Source organism: Mobula hypostoma, chromosome 2 (assembly GCF_963921235.1).
Source record: "Mobula hypostoma chromosome 2, sMobHyp1.1, whole genome shotgun sequence".
Lineage (NCBI taxonomy): Eukaryota > Metazoa > Chordata > Chondrichthyes > Myliobatiformes > Myliobatidae > Mobula > Mobula hypostoma.
Window position 1 is genome coordinate 236,788,982 of NC_086098.1, and position 22,369 is coordinate 236,811,350.

The 22,369-nt window shown below is 44.5% G+C and overlaps 2 protein-coding genes across 2 annotated transcripts in view; one reads left to right on the forward strand and one right to left on the reverse strand.

Annotated features, from left to right (window-relative positions):
- Positions 1-22,369, reverse strand: part of LOC134342951 (semaphorin-4A-like) — a 116,590-nt gene that overhangs the window by 65,098 nt on the left and 29,123 nt on the right. The gene's annotated exons all lie outside the window — the stretch shown is intronic.
- Positions 13,685-22,369, forward strand: part of si:ch211-113g11.6 (uncharacterized protein LOC559008 homolog) — a 36,906-nt gene continuing 28,221 nt past the window's right edge. The window contains exons 1-3 of the mRNA XM_063041684.1: positions 13,685-13,993; positions 14,461-14,600; positions 15,320-15,382. Of these exons, the coding sequence (XP_062897754.1) occupies positions 13,906-13,993; positions 14,461-14,600; positions 15,320-15,382 (291 nt within the window). The 5' untranslated portion in view covers positions 13,685-13,905. The remainder of the gene's footprint in view (positions 13,994-14,460; positions 14,601-15,319; positions 15,383-22,369) is intronic.

Here is a 22,369-nt window from a genome sequence, read left to right on the forward strand (position 1 = left end):
ATATAGTGACACATATGTACTTTGAAAATAAATTTACTTTGAAATTTGAACTTTTCTTTTTGTTGAAAAGAAAAGCCCAGGACAGCTGAGGTTACATACAGAGTATAACTCCTTCCACACAGTCCTATCATGTACTCCCAGCGCCGGGTTAGATACGGAATAAAATTTTCAAGAAGAAATAATCTTAAAAACGATTCTTCTGAGCTCCTATTTGAAAATTCTCATCCAGATCCAGGATGCATTTAGAACATAGAACAGTATAGCACAGTACAGGCCATTCGGCTAATGATATTGTGCCGACCTTTTAACCTACTCCAAGATCAATCTAACCCTTCCCCTCTACATAACCTTCATTTTTCCACCATCCATGTCCATATCTAAGAGTCTCTTAAAAGTCCCTTATATATCTGCCTCTACCACCACCAGCAGGGTGTTACACACACCCACCATTCTCTGTGTAAAAAAATCTGCCTCTGACTTCCCCTCACAGTAGTTTCCACCAATCACCATAAAATTATGTCCCCTTGTATTAACCATTTCCACCCTGGGAAAAGTCTCTGGCTATCCATTTAGTCTATGCCTCTTATCACCTTGTACATCTCTATCAAGTCACCTCTCATACTCCTTCACTCCAGAGAAAAACCGTAGGTCACTCAATCTTTCCTTATAAGACATGTTCTCCAGCACTTATCCCAGAACACATTCCCAGCCTCTCTTTATAACTCATGTCATCTGGTTCCAGTAACATCCTTGTGAATCTGGAGAGCTTGCCCCCAACCTTCCTAAATCCTTATAAATGAAGTCTTGCATACAGATATCCTTGGCATGTCTCACATAGCGCCACAGAGCAATACAGCACAGATAAAGGCTCTTCGCCCCAACCAGTCTATGCTGACCATAGTTGCCAATTCCTCTTAATCTCTGCATTTGGATCCTTGACTTCCTATCCGGAAGACCACAATCTGTGCGGATTTGTGATAACATATCCTCCTCACTGACAATCAATACTGGTGCACCTCAGGGGTGTGTGCTTAGCCCACTGCTCTACTCTGTATACACACATGACTGTGTGGCTAGGCATAGCTCAAAAACCATCTATAAATTTGCTGATGATACAACCATTGTTGGTAGAATCTCAGGTGGTGACGAGGGGGCGTACAGGAGTGAAATATGCCAACTAGTGAAGTGGTGCTGCAGCAAAAACCTGGCACTCAGTGTCAGTAAGACGAAAGAGCTGATTGTGGACTTCAGGAAGGGTAAGACGAAGGAACACATACCAATCCTCACAGAGGGATCAGAAGTGGAGAGAGTGAGCAGTTTAAAGTTCTTGTGTGTCAAGATCTCTGAAGATCTAACCTGGTCCCAACATATCAATGTAGTTATAAAGAAGGCAAGACAGTGGCTATATTTCATTAGGAGTTTGAAGAGATTTGGCATGTCAACAAATACACTCAAAAACCTCTATAGTTGTACCATGGAGAGCATTCTGACAGGCTGCATCACTGTCTGGTATGGGGGGGGGGTTGCTACTGCACAGGACCGAAAGAAGCTGCAGAGGGCTGTAAATCTACTCAGCTCCATCTTGGGTACTAGCCAACAAAGTACCCAAGACATCTTCAGGGAGCGGTGTCTCAGAAAGGCAGCATCCATTATTATGACCTCCAGCACCCAGGGCATGCCCTTTTCTCACTGTTACCATCAGGTTGGAGATACAGAAGCCTGAAGGCACACACTCAGCGATTCAGGAACAGCTTCTTCCCCTCTGCCATCCGATTCCTAAATGGGCATTGAATCCTTGGACACAACCTCAGTTTTTTTAATGTACAGTATTTCTGTTTTTTGTACTTTAAAAAAATCTATTCAATATACATATACTGTAATTAATTTACTTGTTTATTTATTATTATTATAATTTTCTCTCATCTAGATTATGTATTGCATTGAACTGCTGCTGCTAAGTTAACAAATTTCATGTCACATACTAGAGATAATAAACCTGATTCTGATTTTGATTCCAGGTACCTATCCAAGCTACTTTAATGGTACCTGCCTCAACCACTTCCTCTGGCAGCTCATTCCGTATACACACCACCCTCTGCATGAAAACTCTATCCCTCAGGTTCCTTTTAAATCTTTCCCCTCTCGCTCTAAAGCTATGTCACATGGTTTTGGACTCCAATACCCGGTGGGGGGGGGTGTATCTATGTCTCATTACATATGTTTTTATATAGTCACGGTCTCACTGTCTATTCGCTCGGGCTTGATTCACATACGTACATCAAGTTGCTGGCTATTGATTACAGTTTGATGATCAACACCATCATCTCCTCAGTACTAATCAACAACCTGTGCCTCTATGCCTCCCCCTGCAACTGTATCCTTGACTTCCTTCTTAGGAGATTGCAGCCAAAATGGACTGGTAATATCACCTCCTCCTTGCTGACAATCAACACTGGCACACCTCAAGGTTGCATGCTTAGCACACTGCTCTACTCTCTCTCTACACACAAGACTGTGTGGCTCGGCACAGCTCAAGCACCATCTATAAATTTGCTGGTGACACAACTGTTTTTGGCATAATCTCAGATGCCGATGACGAAGCATCGACTGGTTGAGTGAACAACCTTGAACTCAACGCCAGCAAGACCAAGAAATTGATTGTGGACTTCAGGGAGGGAAAGACCAGGGAACACACACCAGCCCTCATTGAGGGGTCAGCAATGGAAAGGGTGAGCAGTTTCAAATTCCTGGACATCAATATCTCAAATGCTCTATCTTGGGCTTGACACATTGATGCAATCATGAAGAAGATAGACAAGCAGTGATATTTCATTAGGATTTTGAGGAGATTTGGAATGCCAACAAAGACACTCGCAAATTTCTGCAGATGTACTGTGGAGAGCATTCTAACTGGTATGGACATTCCAATGCTCAGGACTGGATAAAACCACAGAGGATTGTAAACTCAGCCAGCTCCATCATGGTACAACCTCCCCGACATCGAGGACATCTTCAAGAAGAGATGCCCTATGAAGGTAGCATCCATCATTAAGAACCCTTCCCATCTGGGCCACACACTCTTCATCTATGAGGAGGTACAGTAGCCTAAAGACATACACTCAATGTTTTAGAAACATAGAAAATCTACAGCACAATACAGGCCCTTCGGCCCACAAAGTTGTGCCGAACATGTCCCTACCTTGGAAATTACTAGGCTTACCCATAGCCCTCTGTTTTTCTAAGCTCCATGTACCTATCCAAAAGAATCTTAAAAGACCCTATCGTATCCGCCTCCACCACCAATTCCGGCAGCTCATTCCACGCACTCACCACTCTCTGCGTAAAAAACTTACCCCTCACATCTCCTCTGTACCTACTGCCCAGCATCTTAAACCTGTGTCCTCTTGTGGCAACCAAGACATCAGGATTGGAAAAAAAGATGAGAAGTCAGTGTAAGATGCTGATGGGAGGAGGAACTACAAGGTGATAGGTGATAGGTGAAACTGGGAGCGGGAAGGGGGTGAAGTAAAGAGTTGGGAAGTTGATTGGTGAAAAGGTTAAGGGCTGGAGAAGGGGGAATCTGATAGGAGAGGATAGAACACCATGGAAGAAAGGGAAGGGGGAGGAGAACCAGAGGGAGGTGATGGGCAGGTGAGAGAGGGAAATGGGAATGGGGAATGGTGAAGGAAAATGTGGAGGAGTAGGGAGCAATTACCGGAAGTTTGAGAAATCGATGTTCATGCCATCAGGTTGGAGGCTACCCAGATGGAATACAAGGTGTTGTTCTTTCAACCTGAGTGTGGTAAAGAACATCTTCTTCCCCCACGTCTTTAGACCCATGGGGGACGTCGACTCAGACCATGAGAGGCCTGCGTCGGGCATTTTCATGCCTTACAAGGTGCAGATTGGCAGTCTGTGTGGGGTGCCATTCCTCGCACAGACACTAGAGCAATGTGTGCTTAAGTGCCTTGCTCAAGGACACAAACACGCTGCCACAGCTGAGGCTCGAACTAGTGACCTTCAGATCACTAGACAAATGCCTAAACCACTTGGCCACGTGCCCATGACCCATGAACCCCCCCCTAATTCTTCTTTTACACTATTTATTTACTTTGTAACTTTGAATAATGTTAAAGCTTTGCACTGCACCTTGTCACTAAACTACAAATGCAACGACATATGTCAGTAATGATAAATCTGATTCTGATTTGGATTCATTCTCCTAAGTTACTACGAATAAAGACCATAAGACCATGAGATATAGGAACAGAAGTAGGCCATTTGGCCCATCATGTCTACTCCGCCATTTCATCATGGCTGATCCATTTTCCCTCTTAGCCCCTATTTACAGCCTTCTCCCTAAAACCTTCATACCCTGTCTAATCAAGAATCTATCAACCTCTGCCTTAAATATACATAAAGACTTGTCCTCCACCGCCACCTGTGGCAACGAATTTCACAAATTCACTACTCTCTGGCTAAAAAAATACCTCCTAATCTCCATTCTAAAAGGACATCCCTCTATTCTGAGGCTGTGTCCTGTGGTTTTAGACTCACCCACCTTAGGAAACATCCTCTCCACATCCACTCTATCAAGGCCTTTCGACATTCCATAGATTTTAATGAGGTCACTCTGCATTCTTCTGAATTCCAGTGGGTAGAGGACCAGAGCCATCAAATGCTCATCATACACCAAACTTTTCAATCCTGGAATAATTTTCGTGAACCTCCTTTGAGCCTTCTCCAATGTCAGCACATCCTTTCTTAGATAGGGGCTCCAGAACCACTCACAACAGTGAGGTCTCACCAGTGCTTTATAAAGCCTTAACATTACATCCTTGCTTTTATATTCAAGTCCTCTCAAAATGAATACTAACATTGCATTTGCCTTCCTCGCCATCGACTCAACCTGTAAATTACACTTTAGGGAATCCTGCACGAGGATTCCCAAGTCCCTTTGCAGCACAGAATTTTGAATTTTCTCTCCATTTTATAAAATAGTCTATGTTTTTATTTTTTCTACCAAAGCGCATGACCATACACTTCCCACACATCTGCACTTCTTTGCCCATTCTCCTAATCCAGTGGTCCCCAAACACCGGGCCGCAAAGCATGCGCTACTGGGCCGTGAGGAAACGATATGATTTGGTGATAGGAGTCAGCTGCACCTTTCCTCATTCCTTGTCATGCCCACTGTTGAGCTTAAACGCACGCGAGGTCATTACCCACGTGTCATCCATGTCAACTCCTCCAGCTTGCAAGTGACAGCGGGCTGAAAAGTATGTTTGGCATAACATCTCTGCCGGCATTCTGGATCAAAGTCAAGGCTGAATATCCTGAGATAGCCACGAAAGCACTGAAAATGCTGCTTCCATTTCCAACATCATATCCCTGCAATGAATGCAATGAAAACTAAATTGCGGAATAGACTGGAAATAAGGAACCCCGTTCGAGGATCGCTGTCTCCCATCACCCCTCGATAGGACCGTCTTGTTGCAGGGAAACAAGCCCAGGGCTCCCACTGATTCAGCGATATTGGTGTGTTGCAATGATTTTATATGTTCATACAGGGAAAATATGTGCTGTGTGTTTAATATCCAAACGTTACTTAAAATGTTATGATGCTATTGACTTACTTATATAACCATATAACAATTACAGCACGGAAACAGGCCATCTCGGCCCTTCTAGTCCATGCCAAACGCTACTCTCACCTAGTCCCACCGACCTGCACTCAGCCCATAACCCTCCATTCCTTTCCTGTCCATATATCTATCCAATTTTTCCTTAAATGATAATATCGAACCTGCCTCTACCACTTCTACTGGAAGTTCTTTCAACACTTACTTCAAGCTCCCCTGTCCTCCCCGATAATTGACTTATCACTATATTCATGCGAGGAAAATATGCGCTGTGTGTTTAATATTAAATTCGTTAGATAAACCCTTTTAGAAATTAAATTGAGTGTATTAGCATTTTATCACCTATATTCCGGTCGTGATTAACACCCCCTGCCCCCCGACAGAATCACCAAAAACGATTTGTAGAGAAAAATTGGCATGTACGCACATGCACACTGGTGCCCGCGCAAGGCTTCATGGTCATTGTAGTCTTTCTCAGGGTAAACCCAATGTATTAGACTGCTACTCTTGTCCGTCGACAACCCTACCACCCCCACCCCCCCCACACCTGCCCCTACACTTCCTTCCTCATTACCATTCAAGACCTTAAACAGTCCTTCCAGGTGAGGCGGCACTTCACCTGTGAGTCTATTGGGGTCATATACTGTGTCTGATGCTCCTGGTAAGGCCTCCTGTATATTGGTGAGATCTGACGTAGATTGGGAGATCACTTTGCTGAGCACTTATGCTCCGTCCGCCAGAAAAAAACGGGATCTCCCAGTGGCCACCCATTTTAATTCCACTTTTCATTCTCATTCCGATATGTCTATCCATGGCCTCCTCCACTGTCGTGATGAGGTCACACTTAGGTTGGATGAACAACACTTTATATTCCGTCTGGGTAGGCTCCAATCTGATGGCATGAACATCGATTTCTCGAACTTACGGTAATGCCCGCCACACCCCTCCCCCGCTTCACTACCTTTCATTTCTTTTTCCCTTCTCTCACCTTATCTCCTTGCCTGTCCATCACCTTCCTCTGGTGCTCCTCTCCCCTTTTTGTTCTTCCATGGCCTACTGTCTCTTTCACCAGTCAACTTCTTAGCTCTTTACTCCCCCTTCAGGTTTCACTTATCACCTTGTGTTTTTCTCTCTCCCCTCCCCCTACCTTTTAAATCTACTCCTCAGCTTTTTCTCTCCAGTCCTGCCAAAGTGTCTTGGCCTGAAACGTTGACTGTACGCTTTTCCACAGATGCTGCCTGGTCTGCTGAGTTCCTCCAGCATTTTTTTGTGTGTTACTAATTCTGAAGTATGTTGGCTTTTAACATGAAGATTATATTGCTATTAATACTGGTATTATCTTAGTGTGCTTAATGATTGATAGTGTAAATAAGGAATTTGAATATACACAATATTATCAACTGATCATTAGTTGTATTCAACTAGTTAATTTATGTATAAAAATATTTTACACAGGAAAATTTCTTTGTTCAAACTTTAGTACAATTTGGTGCACAGTCCTCTTTGTGCACAAGTGAATAAAGTGTGAGTGAAGAGCAATTTTCCAGAGTCCAGTTAATTGGTGGCAACACAGGAAATATCCTGGTAAATCTTTCTGCAGTCTTTCCAGGTTCTGATATCAGGGTGACCAAAACGGTACACAGTACTCCAAGTGTGGCAAGTGGTTGCTCTAGTCTTGTGAATGGACCGGACTCCATTGAGGCAGCCCATCCTAACTTCCCAATACCAGGAATTATTGGAGGATAAGACCATAAAACATAGGGGCAGTATTAGGCCATTCAGCCCATTGAGTCTGCTTCACCATTTCATCATGGCTGATTTATTATCCTTTTCAATGTCATTCTCCTGCCTTCTACCCATAACTTTTGGTGCCCTTATTAATCAAGAACCTAATCAACCTCTGCTTTAAATATTCCCAAAGACTTGGCCTCCACAGCCATTCATGGTAATGAATTTCACAGATTCACCACTCTGTGGCTAAAGAAATTCCTTCTCATCTCTGTTCTAAAGAGATGTCCCTCTATTGTTCATCTATAGAGGGTTGTCCCTTCTAGTCCTAGACCCTCCCACTGTTGGCAACATCCTCTCCACGCCCACTTATCTAGGCTTTTCGATATTCGATAGGTTTCAATGAGATTCCCCCCCTCCCCCACCAAACTCCAGTGGGTACAGGCTCAGAGCCATCAAATGCTCCTCACCCATTAACCCTTTCATCATTGGAATAATTCTCGTAAACCTCCTCTGGACTCTCTCCAATGCCAACACACCTTTTCTTAGATAAGGGGCTCAAAACTGCTCATAATACTCTGAATGAGGCCTTAATAATGCCTTATAACGCCTCAGCATTACATCTTTCCTTTAATATTCTAGTCCTCTTGAAATGAATGCTAACATTATATTTGCCTTCCTTACCACCGTCTCAACCTGCAAATGATTCTTTACAGAATCCTAGATGGGGTTTCCCAGGATCAATTGGACAAACCCTCTCCATCAACTACAACACCTCATAAAATGTGCTTTCAGTACCGATAGAGTCTCTTTGAGTATACACCTCTGTAGTCCGGGGAAGACGACAGTGGTCGAACCAGCAAAAGGCTAAAGCTCCCCCCCTGTGCGCGCCCCCCGCCCCCAGCTTGATAACAGGTCTGCACTCAGGGCTCAGTGATAAGCCTTCACCTCTAAGGCAGAAAGTTACCCTCCCCACGACACACAGATTCAGGCTGATACTCCTCAGTGCAGTACCAAGGGTCTGGCACATTGTAAATGCTGTAGCAGTATGATAAATCTGTGTCATTAAAGGGCAGGAGTGAGGAAGCACTACACAGACGTTGGGACAGTAATTAGGGAGTGATACTCCATAGAACAGGCAGTACTGTTAGAATTGAGATTGCTTCATTATTGTCACATCCACTGAGCTACAGTGAAAAACTTATCTTACAAACTGTTCATACAGATCAGATCATTACACAGTGCAATGAGGTAGAGCAAGGGGAAACAATAACAGAATGCGGAGAAAGTGCAGTGCAGATAGATTAGATTAGATTAGATTAGATCATGAGGACACTCAGTCCTCGTTTATTGTCATTTAGAAATGCATGCATTAAAAATGATACAATGTTCTTCCAGTATATCACAGAAACACAAGGCAGACCAAGACTAAAACTGACAAAAAACACATAATTATAACATATAGTTACAACAGTGCAAAGCAATACGGAAATTTGATAAGAGCAGACCATGGGCACAGTAAAAAAAAAGTCTCAAAGTCCTGATAGCCCCAACATCTCACGCAGACAGTAGAAGGGAGAAACTCACCCTGCCATGAGCTTCCAGCGCCGCAAACTTGTTGATGCAGCATCCTGGAAGCACCCGACCACAGTCCAACTCTGAGTCCGTCTGAAAACTTTGAGCCTCCAACCAGCCCTCCGACACCAAGCACCATCTCTGCCGAGTGCTTTGACCCTGGTCCCAGCCGCCAAGCAACAGGCAAAGCCGAGGATTCGGGGCTTTACCTTCTGGAGATTTCAGATCACACAGTAGCGGTGGCAGCGAAACAAGCATTTCAGAAATTTCACCAGATAGATAATAAGAAGCAAGGTCTAAGGCAGACTGTGAGGTCAAGAGTCTATCTTATCATAGTAGGGAACCATTCAAGAGTCTTTTAACAGTGGGGCAGAGACTGTTGTTGAGACTGGTTGTATGAACTTTTAGAATTTTGTACCTTCTGCCCAAAGGGATGGTGAAGAAGAGAGAATGTCTGGGGTGGGTGGGGCCTTTGATTATGCTGGCTGGTTTATTGAGGCGAGATGTAGAAACATAGAAACTCTACAGCACAATACAGGCCCTTCAGCCCACAAAGTTTTGCTGAACATGTCCCTACCTTAGAAATTACTAGGGTTACCCATAGCCCGATACTTTTCTAAGCTCCATATACCTATCCAAAAGTATCTTAAAAGACCCTATTGTATCTGCCTCCACCACTGTTGCCGGGAAACCATTCCACGCACTCACCACTCTCTTCATAAAAAACTTACCCCTGTCATCTCCTCTGTACCTGCTCCCAAGCACCTTAAACCTGCACCCTCTTGTGGCAGCCATTTCAGCCCTGGGAAAAAGCCTCTGACTATCCACACGATCAATGCCTCTCATCATCTTATACACCACTATCAGGTCACCTCTCATCCTCCGTCGCTCCAAGGAGAAAAGGCAGAATACACTCAACCTGTCTTCATAAGGCATGCTCCCCAATCCAGGCAACATCTTTGTAAGTCTCTTCTGCAGCCTTTCAATGATTTCCACATCCTTCCTGTAGTGAGGAAACCAGAACTGAGCACAGTACATGAAATAGGGTCTGACCAGGGTCCTATATAGCTGCAACATTACCTCTCAGCTCCTAAATTCAATTCCACGATTGATGAAGGCCAATACATCGTATGCCTTCTTAACCGCAGAGTCAACCTGCGCAGCTGCTTTGAGCGTCCTCTGGACTCGGACCCCAAGATCCCTCTGATCCTCCACACTGCCAAGAGTCTTACCATTAATACTATATTCTGCCATCATATTTGACCTACCAAAATGAACCACCTCACACTTAACTGGGTTGAACTCTATCTGCCACTTCTCAGCCCAGTTTTGCATCCTATCAATGTCCCGTTGTAACCTCTGACAGCCCTCCACACTACCCACAACACCCCCAACTTTTGTATCATCAGCAAACTTACTAGCCCATCCCTCCACTTCCTCACCCAGGTCATTTATGAAAATCAAGAAGAGTAAGGGTCCCAGAACAGATCCCTGAGGCACACCACTGGTCACCAACTCCATGCAGAGTATGACCGGTCTACAACCACTCTTTACCTTCTGTAGGCAAGTCAGTTCTGGATCCACAAAGCAATGTCTCCTTGGATCCCATGCCTCCTTACTTTCTGAAGAAGCCTTGCACGGGGTACCTTATCAAATGCCTTGCTGAAATCCATATACACTACATCTACTGCTCTTCCTTCATCAATGTGTTTAGGCACACCCTCAGAAAGTTCAATCAGGCACCACCTGCCCTTGACAAAGCCATGCTGACTATTCCTAATCATATTATACCTCTCCAAATGTTCATAAATCCTGCCTCTCAGGATCTTCTCCATCAACTTACCAACCACTGAAGTAAGACTATAATTTCCTGGGCTATCTCTACTCCCTTTCTTGAATAAGAGAACAACATCCGCATCCTTCCAATCCTCTGGAACCTCTCCCATCCCCATTGATGATGCAAAGATCATCGCCAGAGGCTCAGCAATCTCCTCCCTCACCTCCCACAGTAGCCTGGGGTACACCTCATCCGGTCCCGGTGACTTATCCAGCTTGTTGCTTTTCAAAAGCTCCAGCATATCCTCTTTTTTAATATCTACATGCTCATGCTTTTCAGTCCACTGCAAGTCATCACTACAATCACCAAGATCCTTTTCCATAGTGAATACTGAAGTAAAGTATTCATTAAGTACCTCTGTAGAGGGAGGCTGGTTTCCATCATGGGCAGAGCACTTGCTTTTCTAAATTGTGATGCTTCCAAATAGAATACTTTATATGGTGCACCAATAAATTTTGGTGAGGGTTGATGGGCATAGCTGATTTTATTTACCCTCCTGTGGAAAGGTAGCAGCGTATAAGGGATAGCACTGAGTTGCTGGAGGGTCTATATTCCCCTGTGAAACATGGCGCTTTTCAGACAAAGTGCCAGATCAGAACATGAAAAAGATTGTGAACCCTATGAAATTATCTGGTTTTCTGCATTAATTACTCATAAAATGCAGTTTAATCTTAACCTAAATCACAATAATAGACAAAAAAAATCAGCCTAAACTAATAGCATGCAAACAATTGTACTCTTCTTGTCAATACTGAGTACAGTACACCATTTAAACAATCACAGTCTAGATACACAAAAGTATGCGCCTTCTATAAAGAGGTAGATGTTCCAATCAATGAAATGAGATTGGAGTTGTGGGTTGTAGAGGTGCTCTACCCTTTAAAAAAGACACACAAAGTCAGGCTGCTGACAGAGCCTGCTCTCCTCAATAAAGATCTGTTTATGTGCACCATGCCTCGATCAAAACAACTTTCAGAAGATCTTAGAAGAAGGATTGTAGAGCTGCATCAAGCTGGAAAAGGCTACAAAGCATTTCTAAAGACCTGAGTGTTCATCAGTCCACAGTAAGAGAAATTGTCTACAAATGGAGGAAATTCAGTACTGTTGCTCCTCTCCCTAGGAGTGAGTGTCCTACAAAGATCACACCAAGAGCACAACATGTAATGCTTAAGGAGGCGATAAAAAACCCAAGGTTACAGCAAAACACCTGCATAAATCTCTAGAACTTGCTAAGGTCTCTGTTCATGTGTCTGCTACAAGAAAAACACTGAACAAGAATGGTGTTCATGGAAAGACACCATGGAGGAAACCACTGCTCTCCAAAAAAAAGCATTGCTGCTCGTCTCAAGTTTGTGGACAGATGAGACAAAAGTTAAACTTTTTGGTAGAAATGCACACCACTATGTTTGGAGAAAAAGAGGCACTGCACACCAACATCAAAACCTCATCTCACCAGTGAAGCATGATGGAAGGAGCATTATGGCTGGGGCTGCTTTTCTTCCTCAGAACATGGACAGCCTGCAATTGTGGAGGGAACAATGAATTCCAAATTGTATCAAGATACTTTATAGGAAAATATCAAGGTAATGGTCCGTCACCTGAAACTTAATAGAAGTTGGATGATGCGACAAAACAATGATCCGAAACGCAAGAGTAAATCAACAACAGAATGGTTTAAAAATAAGAAAATTTGTGTTTTGGAATGGCCAAGTCAGAGTCCAGACCTTAACCCAATTGAGATGCTGTGGCATGACCTGAAGAGCGCTGTTCATGCAGATATCCCAGAAATACTGATGAACTGAAACAGTTTTGTATGGGGGAATAGTCTAAAATTCCTTTCCAGCATTATGCAAGTCTGATCAGCAGCTACAGGAAATGTTTGGTGGAGGTTATTGCTGCTAAAGGAAGTTCTATTAGTTATTAAGGGTTCACATACTTCTTCCAGATGGACTGTGAATGATTAAACAACGTGTTCAATAAATACATGAAAAGTACAATTATTTGTGTTATTAGTTTAGGCAGATTGTGTTTGTCTATTATTATGACAGATCCCCATTTTATGAGTAAGTAATGCAGAAAACCAGGTAATTTCAAAGGGTTCAAAAACTTCTTGCAATTTTATATGTATTTTTTTGATTTCTCAAGATACCCAAAGAAGAATATGGAATTGTGTGACTATATCCAAATCAACTTCTCTACACAAGTTTATCTGCTTCTTATCAGAATGCTGTTTCAAGATTCAAGATTTAATGTCATTTCCAGTACACAAGTGTAAAGGAAATGAAGTATTTGTTACTCCAGATCCAATGCAGCACAAAATAAAACAAGACTGGAACACCATTAATAAAAAAAACTATAAATTTGTAAGATAGCTTAGATTCATAGATTGATTGTATGCCCATAAAGTGACGCTAGGCACAGGAGTGTCTGCACATAAGGTGACGAACAGGAAATGAGAAAGTAGTGAGTGGGATCTTGCTGTGCACAGAGGGGTGGGTTTTCTACAACAGCTGCTGAACACTGACGTCCTTCCCTGACCCCGATAGTCCCTGGGTTTATCCAGAAAAGATGGGCTGAGTGGAGGAAAATCTTTCAGCTCTCTAATAAATTTACGCTTCCTCAAATCTACGTGAGGTGGAGGGAGGCGGTGTGATGTTAGTAAGGGCCGAGTGTATCCCCATGTTCCAGTGACGGGCACAACTCACCCGGTAGGGGGCAGATATGAGTCCCTCCCAGGGGTAGTCGAGGTACTGGGACGTATCTAACTAGATGTGAGCCCATTACAGTATTGGGCGAGGTAGGGACAAATCTAGTCGGTGGCAGCTGTGAGCTCTTATCTCAGAGGAGGGCGAGCTACTGGGGTCAATTCTGCTCAGCAGGACAGAAGAAACGTGACAAAACGGGCAGGCAAACCTAACCCGCCGTCCCTCCATCCGCATGCTCCCCACCCGCCCGCGGGTCACAGGCGACCGCACCCCTGCCACTGCGGCGTTGCGTGTGCGGGAGGAGCGGCGGCCGCTCCCGACGCACGGAAACGTCGCGGGGGCGGTGAGGGTGTGAGTGTGTGAGAGAGGAAGGCACTGGCAGCATACACACACAGCAGCGGCTCCTAGCACCGGCAAGATGCTGAACCTGGAGCTCTTGCTCCTGGGTCACCTCCTGATCTTGGGCTCGGCCGAGAGGGTCCCACGGCTGAAATTCGCCCCCACAGGTACACCAGCAGCGCCTCAGCATCCCGCAGCCGCCCGTCTAGGTGCAGCTTTTTAAATTCCTAGCCTTGTCTATATTTTTCTCACTTTTATACCCCTCCCCACCTTTTCCTTGGGATCTCGTTCTGCCGTCAGCTGCATTGCACCAAATGCGCACCCCGTTGCGGAACAACCATGAACCCTGCCGCCCGCATTTCCTTTCCAGTCCTGTTTATTCCCCTCCATAGATGCTACCTGACCTGCTGAGTTCCTCCAGCATTTTGGTGTAGGTTGTTTTGAAAAATCTGGGATCTTCCTGTGTAATCTCTCCTGCGCTCTCTGTGTGTGACAGAGAGGGAGACCCGTTCCTGTGTGTGTGTGAGAGAGACAGACTGCGATCCGTGAGTGTGTGTATGGGGAACGGGTCAGTTTCAATCCAGGGGGTGCAAAATTCACTGCTTTCATTGCCTGTCCTCTCTCCCTCCCCCAGATCAGCCCCGGGTGAAGTTTGAATCACCGGCTAGGTCCTCGGTGGGATATCACGATGAGAAGTCGGACACTCTATACCTTGGATCCACGGGAAGCGTGTACCTCCTGCAGTTCACCGACGCTGATGTCTCCCAGACTCCGGTACTTAGTGCCGCCCCGCCGCTTGGTAGTCGCCGTCTGGCAACTGTCTAGGGATTTGGTTGGCGCAGGCAAGATCGGGTTTTGTAGTGGAGCCGTGAGAGAACCGATCAGGCTAAAGGTCTCTTGTAAGAGTGGGATCCTCTCGCTGTGCGTTCCCATCTTCCCGAGACAGCAGGAGTTTTTAACTGGAAAATGAGAAGGGGAAGAGGGAGTAGAAGAGGGAACCATTAAAGGGGAGAGGGGGAGGAGTTGAGAGAAAGTTGTGGCAGGAAGGAAAAGTGGGAAGGATGCAAATAGAAAGGGCCAGATAGGTGAGAATGGAGGAGATGGCAGAGGCTGAGGAGAGGAGGATGAAGAAAAAGGAAAACGGTATACAAAATTATGAGGGGCGTAGAGAGGATGAATGCTTGCAGGCTTTCCCTCCTCAGGTTGGGTGAGACGAGAAGTAGAGGTCATAGGTTAAGGGTGAAAAGTGAAATATTTAGGGGGAACCTCTTCACTCAGGGACTGTGAGTATGGTGGATCCAGGTTCATTTTCAATATTTAAGAGAAGTTTGCATGCATGGGAGGGCTATGAAAGGCTATGGTCCAGGTACAGGTAGATGGGAATAGGCAGAAGGCCAAACCAACATGGCCTAGATGGCCTGAAGGCCATGTTTCTTTTCTGTGCTATAATTCTATAATAACTGAATTATTTCAAGTGAATGTTGTTCTGTCAGATCCCCCTGTCGCTGGATGACAACACCAGAAAGAAGTGCCAGAGCAAAGTGTCAGCAAGTCAGGTAAGGACAAGCTGTGGTATCAGCACGTACCAGCTGGAACTAGACTTGAGTATCTGCAGATGGTTCCATTCTGTCAAAATGTGTCGAGAGTTAATGCCGTATGTTACCGTCTCAGGTCTCTCCTCTGTACCCAACACTGAACACAGCTGATAACCAGTTACTGATGAGATCACCATGGCATAGCTACTGTTGACATTGATTGATTTGTACATGTACATTTGTACAGCCTACAATGTTGTGCCAACCCTTTAATCTACTCCAAGATCCCTGCCACATAGCCCTCCACTTTTCTTTCATCCATATGCCTATCTAAGAATCTCTTAAATACCCCAAATGTATCTGCCTCACCCCGGCATTGCTTTCCACGCACCCACCACTGTGTAAAAAAAAACTTGCCTTTGGCATCCCCTATACTTTCATCCAAACATTTTAAGATTATAAGACCATAAAATATAGGAGCAAATATATGGTCCACCCCGGGAAAAAGCCTCTGGCTACCCACCCAATCTATGCCTCCCATCATCTTGTACACCCTTTATCAAGTCACCTCTCATCCCCCTTCATTCCAAAGAGAAAAGCCCTAACTTGCTCAAGCTACCCTTGTAATACATGCTCTCTAATCTGGGCAGCATCCTGGTAAATCTCATATGCATCATCTCCATATCCTTCCTATAATGAGGCAACCAGAACTGAGCACAGTACTTCAAGTATGATCCAACCAGGGTTTTATAGAGCGGCAACATTACCTCATAGCTCCTGAACTCAATCCCCTGACTAATGAAGACCAAAACAACATATGACTTCTTAACCACCCAATCTACTTGCATGGCACTGTGGACCCCAAGATCCCTCTGTTCCTCCACACTGCTAAGATTCCCACCATTAACATTGTATCTGCCTTCAAGTTAGACTACCAAAGTATATCATTTGGATTCAATGGCCCTAGCCTGTCCCAAAGAAACCATCACAGACTGGCTTTGCTGTGCGGACTTGTGTGTGAAGTCAGCCTGATACAGGGGACATGATGATGATGTTCAAATATACCCACGTAGAATCCACAGCACGCAAACACAACATTATACTGGCAAATGGGACAGGCTCATGGACTGGAAACAGCTTAGAGCTGAGTAGACCAAATGCAGGCAAATAGGACTAGGTCAGGTATGCAACTTGGTTAACATGGACAGGTTGGGCCAAAGGGCTTGTTTCCCAGCTGTAAAACTCTGTAACTGTAAATTAAGCACCCCAGCCACATCTCACTGCCCCAACTGAGACTTCCTCCACTATTTCATCCACACCAGAGCCACAAAAGGGAATCTGTGTCAAAACTGTGGGAGACCTTAAACCAGAGGTGAAGGACCATAAGACATAGGAGCAGAATTAAGCTATTTGGCCCATTGAGTTTGCTCTGCCACTCAATCATGGCTGATTTATTATCCCTCTCAACCCCATTCTCCTGCATTCTCTCTATAACTTTTGATACCCTTACTAATCAAGAACATATTAACCTCCACTTAAAATATACCCAATGACTTGGCCTCCACATCTGTGGCAATGGAAATCCACAAATTCACTACCCTCTGGCTAATGAAGTTCCTCATCTCTGTTCTAAATGGATATCCCTCTATTCTGAAGCTGTGCCCCTCTAGTGCAGGACTCCCCCCATTATAGAAAACGTCCTCTCCATATCCACTATCTAGGCCTTTCAATATTTGATAGGTTTCAATGAGGTCCCCCTACCCGTCATTTTTCAAAACTCCACTGAGCATAGGCCCTGAGCCATCAAGTGTTCCTCCATACATTAACCTTTTCATTCCCATAATAATTCTCATAGATCTCCTCTGGACCCTCTCCAATTACTGCACATCATTTCTTAGATTAGGGGCCCAAAACTCCTTACATTACTCCAAGTGTAGTCTGACCAATAGCTTATAAAGCTTCAGCATTACATCCTTGCTCTTGTATTCTAGTCCTCTTGAAGTGAATGCTAAGATTGCATTTGCACTCCTTAAAACTGGCTCAACCCCCAAGTTAACCTTTAGGGAATCCTGCATGAAGACTTCCAAGTCTCTTTGCAATTCTAAGTTTTGAATTTTCTCCCCATTTAGAAAATAATCTACACCTTTATTCCTTCTACCGAAATGTATCACCATACAATTCCCTACACTATTTTCCATCTTCCACTTCTTTGCCCATTCCCCCAATACATCTGCCATTCTGCAGACTCCCTGCATCCTCAACACTACCTACCCCTCCACCTGTGTTTGTATCGTCTGCATACTTGGTCGCCAAGCCAAGTAGGTGTAGGAGAGAGTTACCCGACTCACTGACGGCAGAGATGCTGCTTACAACTCTTCATTACAGAACAAGGGACAGAAATTAACAAGTAAAAATGTTACAGCATGCCATCCGAGTAACATGTTTGTCCTTTACTTGTCTTGTACTATGAAGATCACAGGCAAGGCCATCTGCAGTTGCCTTTGAACCACGTAGCTTGCTGCTTCATCAAAACTATACTGTTCTATGTTCTAAAAGACAATTCCAGGCCTAGTAAGCCACTGTGGATCTAGAGTCATGCAGTATAGGGACTGATGGCAGATCTCATCAAGCAGCACAGAACAGGCCTTTCAGCCCATGTTGTCTTGTCAAGCACACCAAATTAAGTTAATTTCTTCTGCTTACACATGGTCCATATCCCTCTGTTCACGAGCCAATCTGAAAGCCCTTTGAACGCTGAAGTCAAAGTCGAATTTACTGTCGCATGCAAAAGTCCATGTATGCATAGGTGCAATGCAATGCAGCTGCACCATTCTCACGTCTGCCACCACCACCAACCCTAGCAGCACACTCCAGACACCCACCTGTGTAAAGAAAACATGCCCGGCACATTCTTTTTACTTTCACCCCTCTCACCTTAAAGCTGTGCCCTCCAGTATTCAAAACTTAGAACAGTACAGCATAGTACAGGCCCTTCCCTCCCGCATAGCTGACCATTTTTTTTCATCCACGTGCCTATCTAAGATTCTTCTTAACGTCCCTAATGTAACTGCCTGTACCTCTACCCTGGCTGCTTGTACCACATACTCACCATTCTGTCTTTAAAAAAAAACTACCTCTGATAGCTCCCACCGCCCTTCCCTCCAATCACCTTAAAATTATGCTCCCTTGTATTAGCCATAATAATACAAGGGGACATAATTTTTCTGCTCAACCTTTTCTCATAAGACATGCTCTCTAATCCATGCAGCAAAAACTCCTCTGCACCCTCTCTAAAGCTTCCACATTCTTCTCATTAAAAACTACTGAAGGGGTCTCCCTCTCCCCCTATTTGTGACATTTACTGGGAGTTTGTCTATGAAGGGCTGAAGCATTGTTGATGATCCCTACCATCCATCCCACAGTCTTTGACCCACTACGATCTGAAAGGCGTTACAGGAGCATCAGGACTTGGACTGCCAGAAATGGTGCTGGTTTCTCCCCTCAGGCAGTGAGACTAATGAACACCCTGCCACCACGAAGGTTTCGTACCTTGGACAGCAAGTTGTTTACTGTACTGTTTACCTGTGCTGCGCACTTTGAATATATTTTATTAACTAACTTTTGGTAATTTACTACAACTAGAGGTCATTGGTTAGTGTGAAAGGTGAAATGTTTAATTGGAACATGAGAGGAAAATTCCTCACTCAGAGGGTGGTGAAAGTGTGGAGTAAGCTGCCAGTGGAAGTGTGGATTTGATTTTGATTTCCACATTTCAGAGAAGTTTGGATAGGTACATAGATGGTAGGGGAATGGAGAGCTATGGTTCAAGTACGGTTGGGACCTCTTCAGGGGCAGGTGTGACCTGTACAAAAAGGACAGGTTGTACTTGAATCCAAGGGGGACCAATATCCTGGTCGGAAGGTTTGCAAAAGTTATTGGGGAGGGTTTAAACTAGAATTGCTGGGGGGTGGGAACCGAACTGAAGTGACAGAGGAAAGGGAGGTTGGCTCACAAAAATGAAAGTTTGGAAACAGTGCGAAAGGGAGGATAGGCAGGTGATAGAGAAGGGACATGCTCAGTCCAATGGTTTGAGATGTGTCTATTTTAATGCAAGGAATATCATGAATAAAGCAGATGAGCTTAGAGCGTGGATCAGCACTTGGATCTAAGATGTGGCCATTACAGAGACTTGGATGGTGCAGAGGCAGGAATGGCTACTTCAAGTGCCAGGCTTTAGATGTTTCAGAAAGGATAGTGAGGGAGGCAAAAGAGGTGGGGGCGTGGCACTGTTGATCAGAGATAGTGCCTAGGCTGCATAAAACGAGGAAGTCATGGAGGGGTTGTCTACAGAGTCTCTATGGGTGGAAGTTAGGAATACGAAGGAGTCAATAACTCTACTGGGTGTTTTTTATAGACCACCCAATAGTAACAGGGACACTGAAGAGCAGATAGGGAGACAGATTCTGGAAAGGAGTAATAATAACAGGGTTGTTGTGGTGGGAGATTTTAATTTCCCAAATATTGATTGGCATCTCACTGGAGTGAGGGGTTTAGATGGGGTGGAGTTTGTTAGGTGTGTTCAGGATGGCTTCTTGACACAATATGTAGATAAGCCTACAAGAGGAGAGGCTGCACTTGATCTGGTATTGGGAAATGAACCTGGTCAGGTGTCAGGTCTCTCAGTGGGAAAGCATTTTGGAGATAGTGGTCACAATTCTATCTCCTTTATCATAGCATTGGAGACAGATAGGAACAGACAAGTTAGGGAAACGTTTAATTGGAGTAAGGGGAACTATGAGGCTATCAGGCAGGAACTTGGAAGCATAAATTGTAAACAGATGTTCTCAGGGAAACGTACAGAAGATATGTGGCAAATCTTCAGGGAATATTTGCGTGGGGTTCTGAGTAGGTACGTTCCAATGTGACATGGAAAGGATGGTAGGGTACAAGATCCGTAGTGCACAAAGGCTGTTGTAAGTCTAGTCAAGAAGAAAAGAAGAGCTTACAAAATGTTCAAAAAGCGAGGTAATGATATGAATCTAGAAGATTATAAGGCTAGCAGGAAAGAGCTTGAGAATGAAATTAGAAGAGCCAGAAGGGGCCATGAGGCAGCCTTGGCGGACAGGATTAAGGAAAACCCCAAGGCATTCTACAAGTATGTGAAGAGCAAAAGGATAAAACATGAGAGAATAGGTTCAATCAAGTGTGACAATGGAAAAGTGTGTATGGAACAGGAGGAAATAGTGGAGGTACTTCATAAATACTTTGCTTCAGTATTCATTATGGGAAAAGGATCTTGGCAATTGTTGGGATGACTTACAGTGGACCAAAAAGCTTGAGAATGTAGATATTAAGAAAGAAGATGTGCTAGAGCTTTTGGAAAGCATCAAGTTGGAAAAGTCACCAGGACCAGATGGGATGTACCCCAGGCTACTGTGGAAGCGAGGGAGGAGATTGCTGAGCCTCTGGCAATGATCTTTGCAACATCAATGAGGACGGAAGAGGTTTCAGAGGATTGGAGGGTTACGGATGTTGTTCCCTTATTCAAGAAAGGGAGTAGGGATAGCTCAAGAAATTATAGGCCAGTGAGACTTACTGCAGTGGTTGGTAAGTTGATGGAGAAGATCCTGAGAGGAAGGATTTATGAACATTTAGAGAGGCACAATATGATCAGGAATAGTCAGCATGGCTTTGTCAAAGGCAGGTCGTGCCTTACGACCCTGATTGAATTTTTTGAAAATGTGACTATGCACATTGATGAAGGTAGAGCCGTAGATGTAATGTAGATGGATTTCAGCAAGGCATTTGATAAGGTACCCCATGCAAGGCTTATTGAGAAAGTAAGGAGGCATGGGATCCAGGAGGACTTTGCTTTGTGGATCCAAAACTGGCTTACCCACAGAAGGCAAAGAGTGGTTGTAGACGGATCATATTCTGCATGGAGGCCGGTGACCAGTGGTGTGCCTCAGGGATCTGTTCTGGAACCTGTACTCTTTGTGATTGTTATAAGTGACCTGGATGAGGAAGTGGAGGGATGGGTTAGTAAATTTGCTGATGACACAAAGGTTGGAGGTGTTGTGGATAGTGTGGAGGGCTATCAGAGGTCACAACAGGACATTGATAGGATGCAAAACTGGGCTGAGAAGTGGCTGATGGAGTTCAACCCAGATAAGTGTGAGGTGGTTCATTTTGGTAGGTCAAATATGATGGCAGAATATAGTATTAATGGTAAGACTCTTGGCAGTGTGGAGGATCAGAGAGATCTTGGGGTCCGAGTCCATAGGACACTCAAAGCTGCTATGCAGGTTGATTCTGTGGTTAAGAAGGCATATGGTGCGTTGGCCTTCATTAATCGTGGGATTGAGTTTAAGAGCCAAGAGGTAATGTTGCAGCTGTATAGGACCCTGGTCCACTTGGAGTACTGTGCTTAGTTCTGGTCGTCTCTTCATAGGAAGTACGTGGAAACCATAGAAAGGCTGCAGAGGAGATTTGCAAGGATGTTGCTTGGATTGGGGAGCATGCCTTATGAGAATAGGTTGAGTGAACTTGGCCTTTTCTCCTTGGAGCAACGGAGGATGAGAGGTGACTTGATTGAGGTGTACAAGATAATGAGAGGCATTGGTCGTGTGGATAGTCAGAGGCTAACATGAGAGGGCATAGTTTTAAGGTGCTTGGAAGTAAATACAGAGCAGATGTCAGGGGTAAGTTTTTTTACGCAGAGAGTGGTGAGTGTGTGGAACGGGCTGCCAGCGGCGGTGGTGAAGATGGAAATGATAGGGTCTCTTAAGAGACTCCTGGATGGTTACATGGAGCTCAGTAAAATAGGGGGCTATTTTAGAGCCTAGGTAGTTCTAAGGTAGGGACATGTTCGGCACAGATTTGTGGACCAAAGGGCCTGTATTGTGCTGTATGGTATCTGTGTTTCTATGTCAATGAGACTAGGCAGTTTAAATGGTTTAGCACAGACTAGTTGGGTCGGAGGACCTGTTTCTGTGTTGTAAAGTTCTA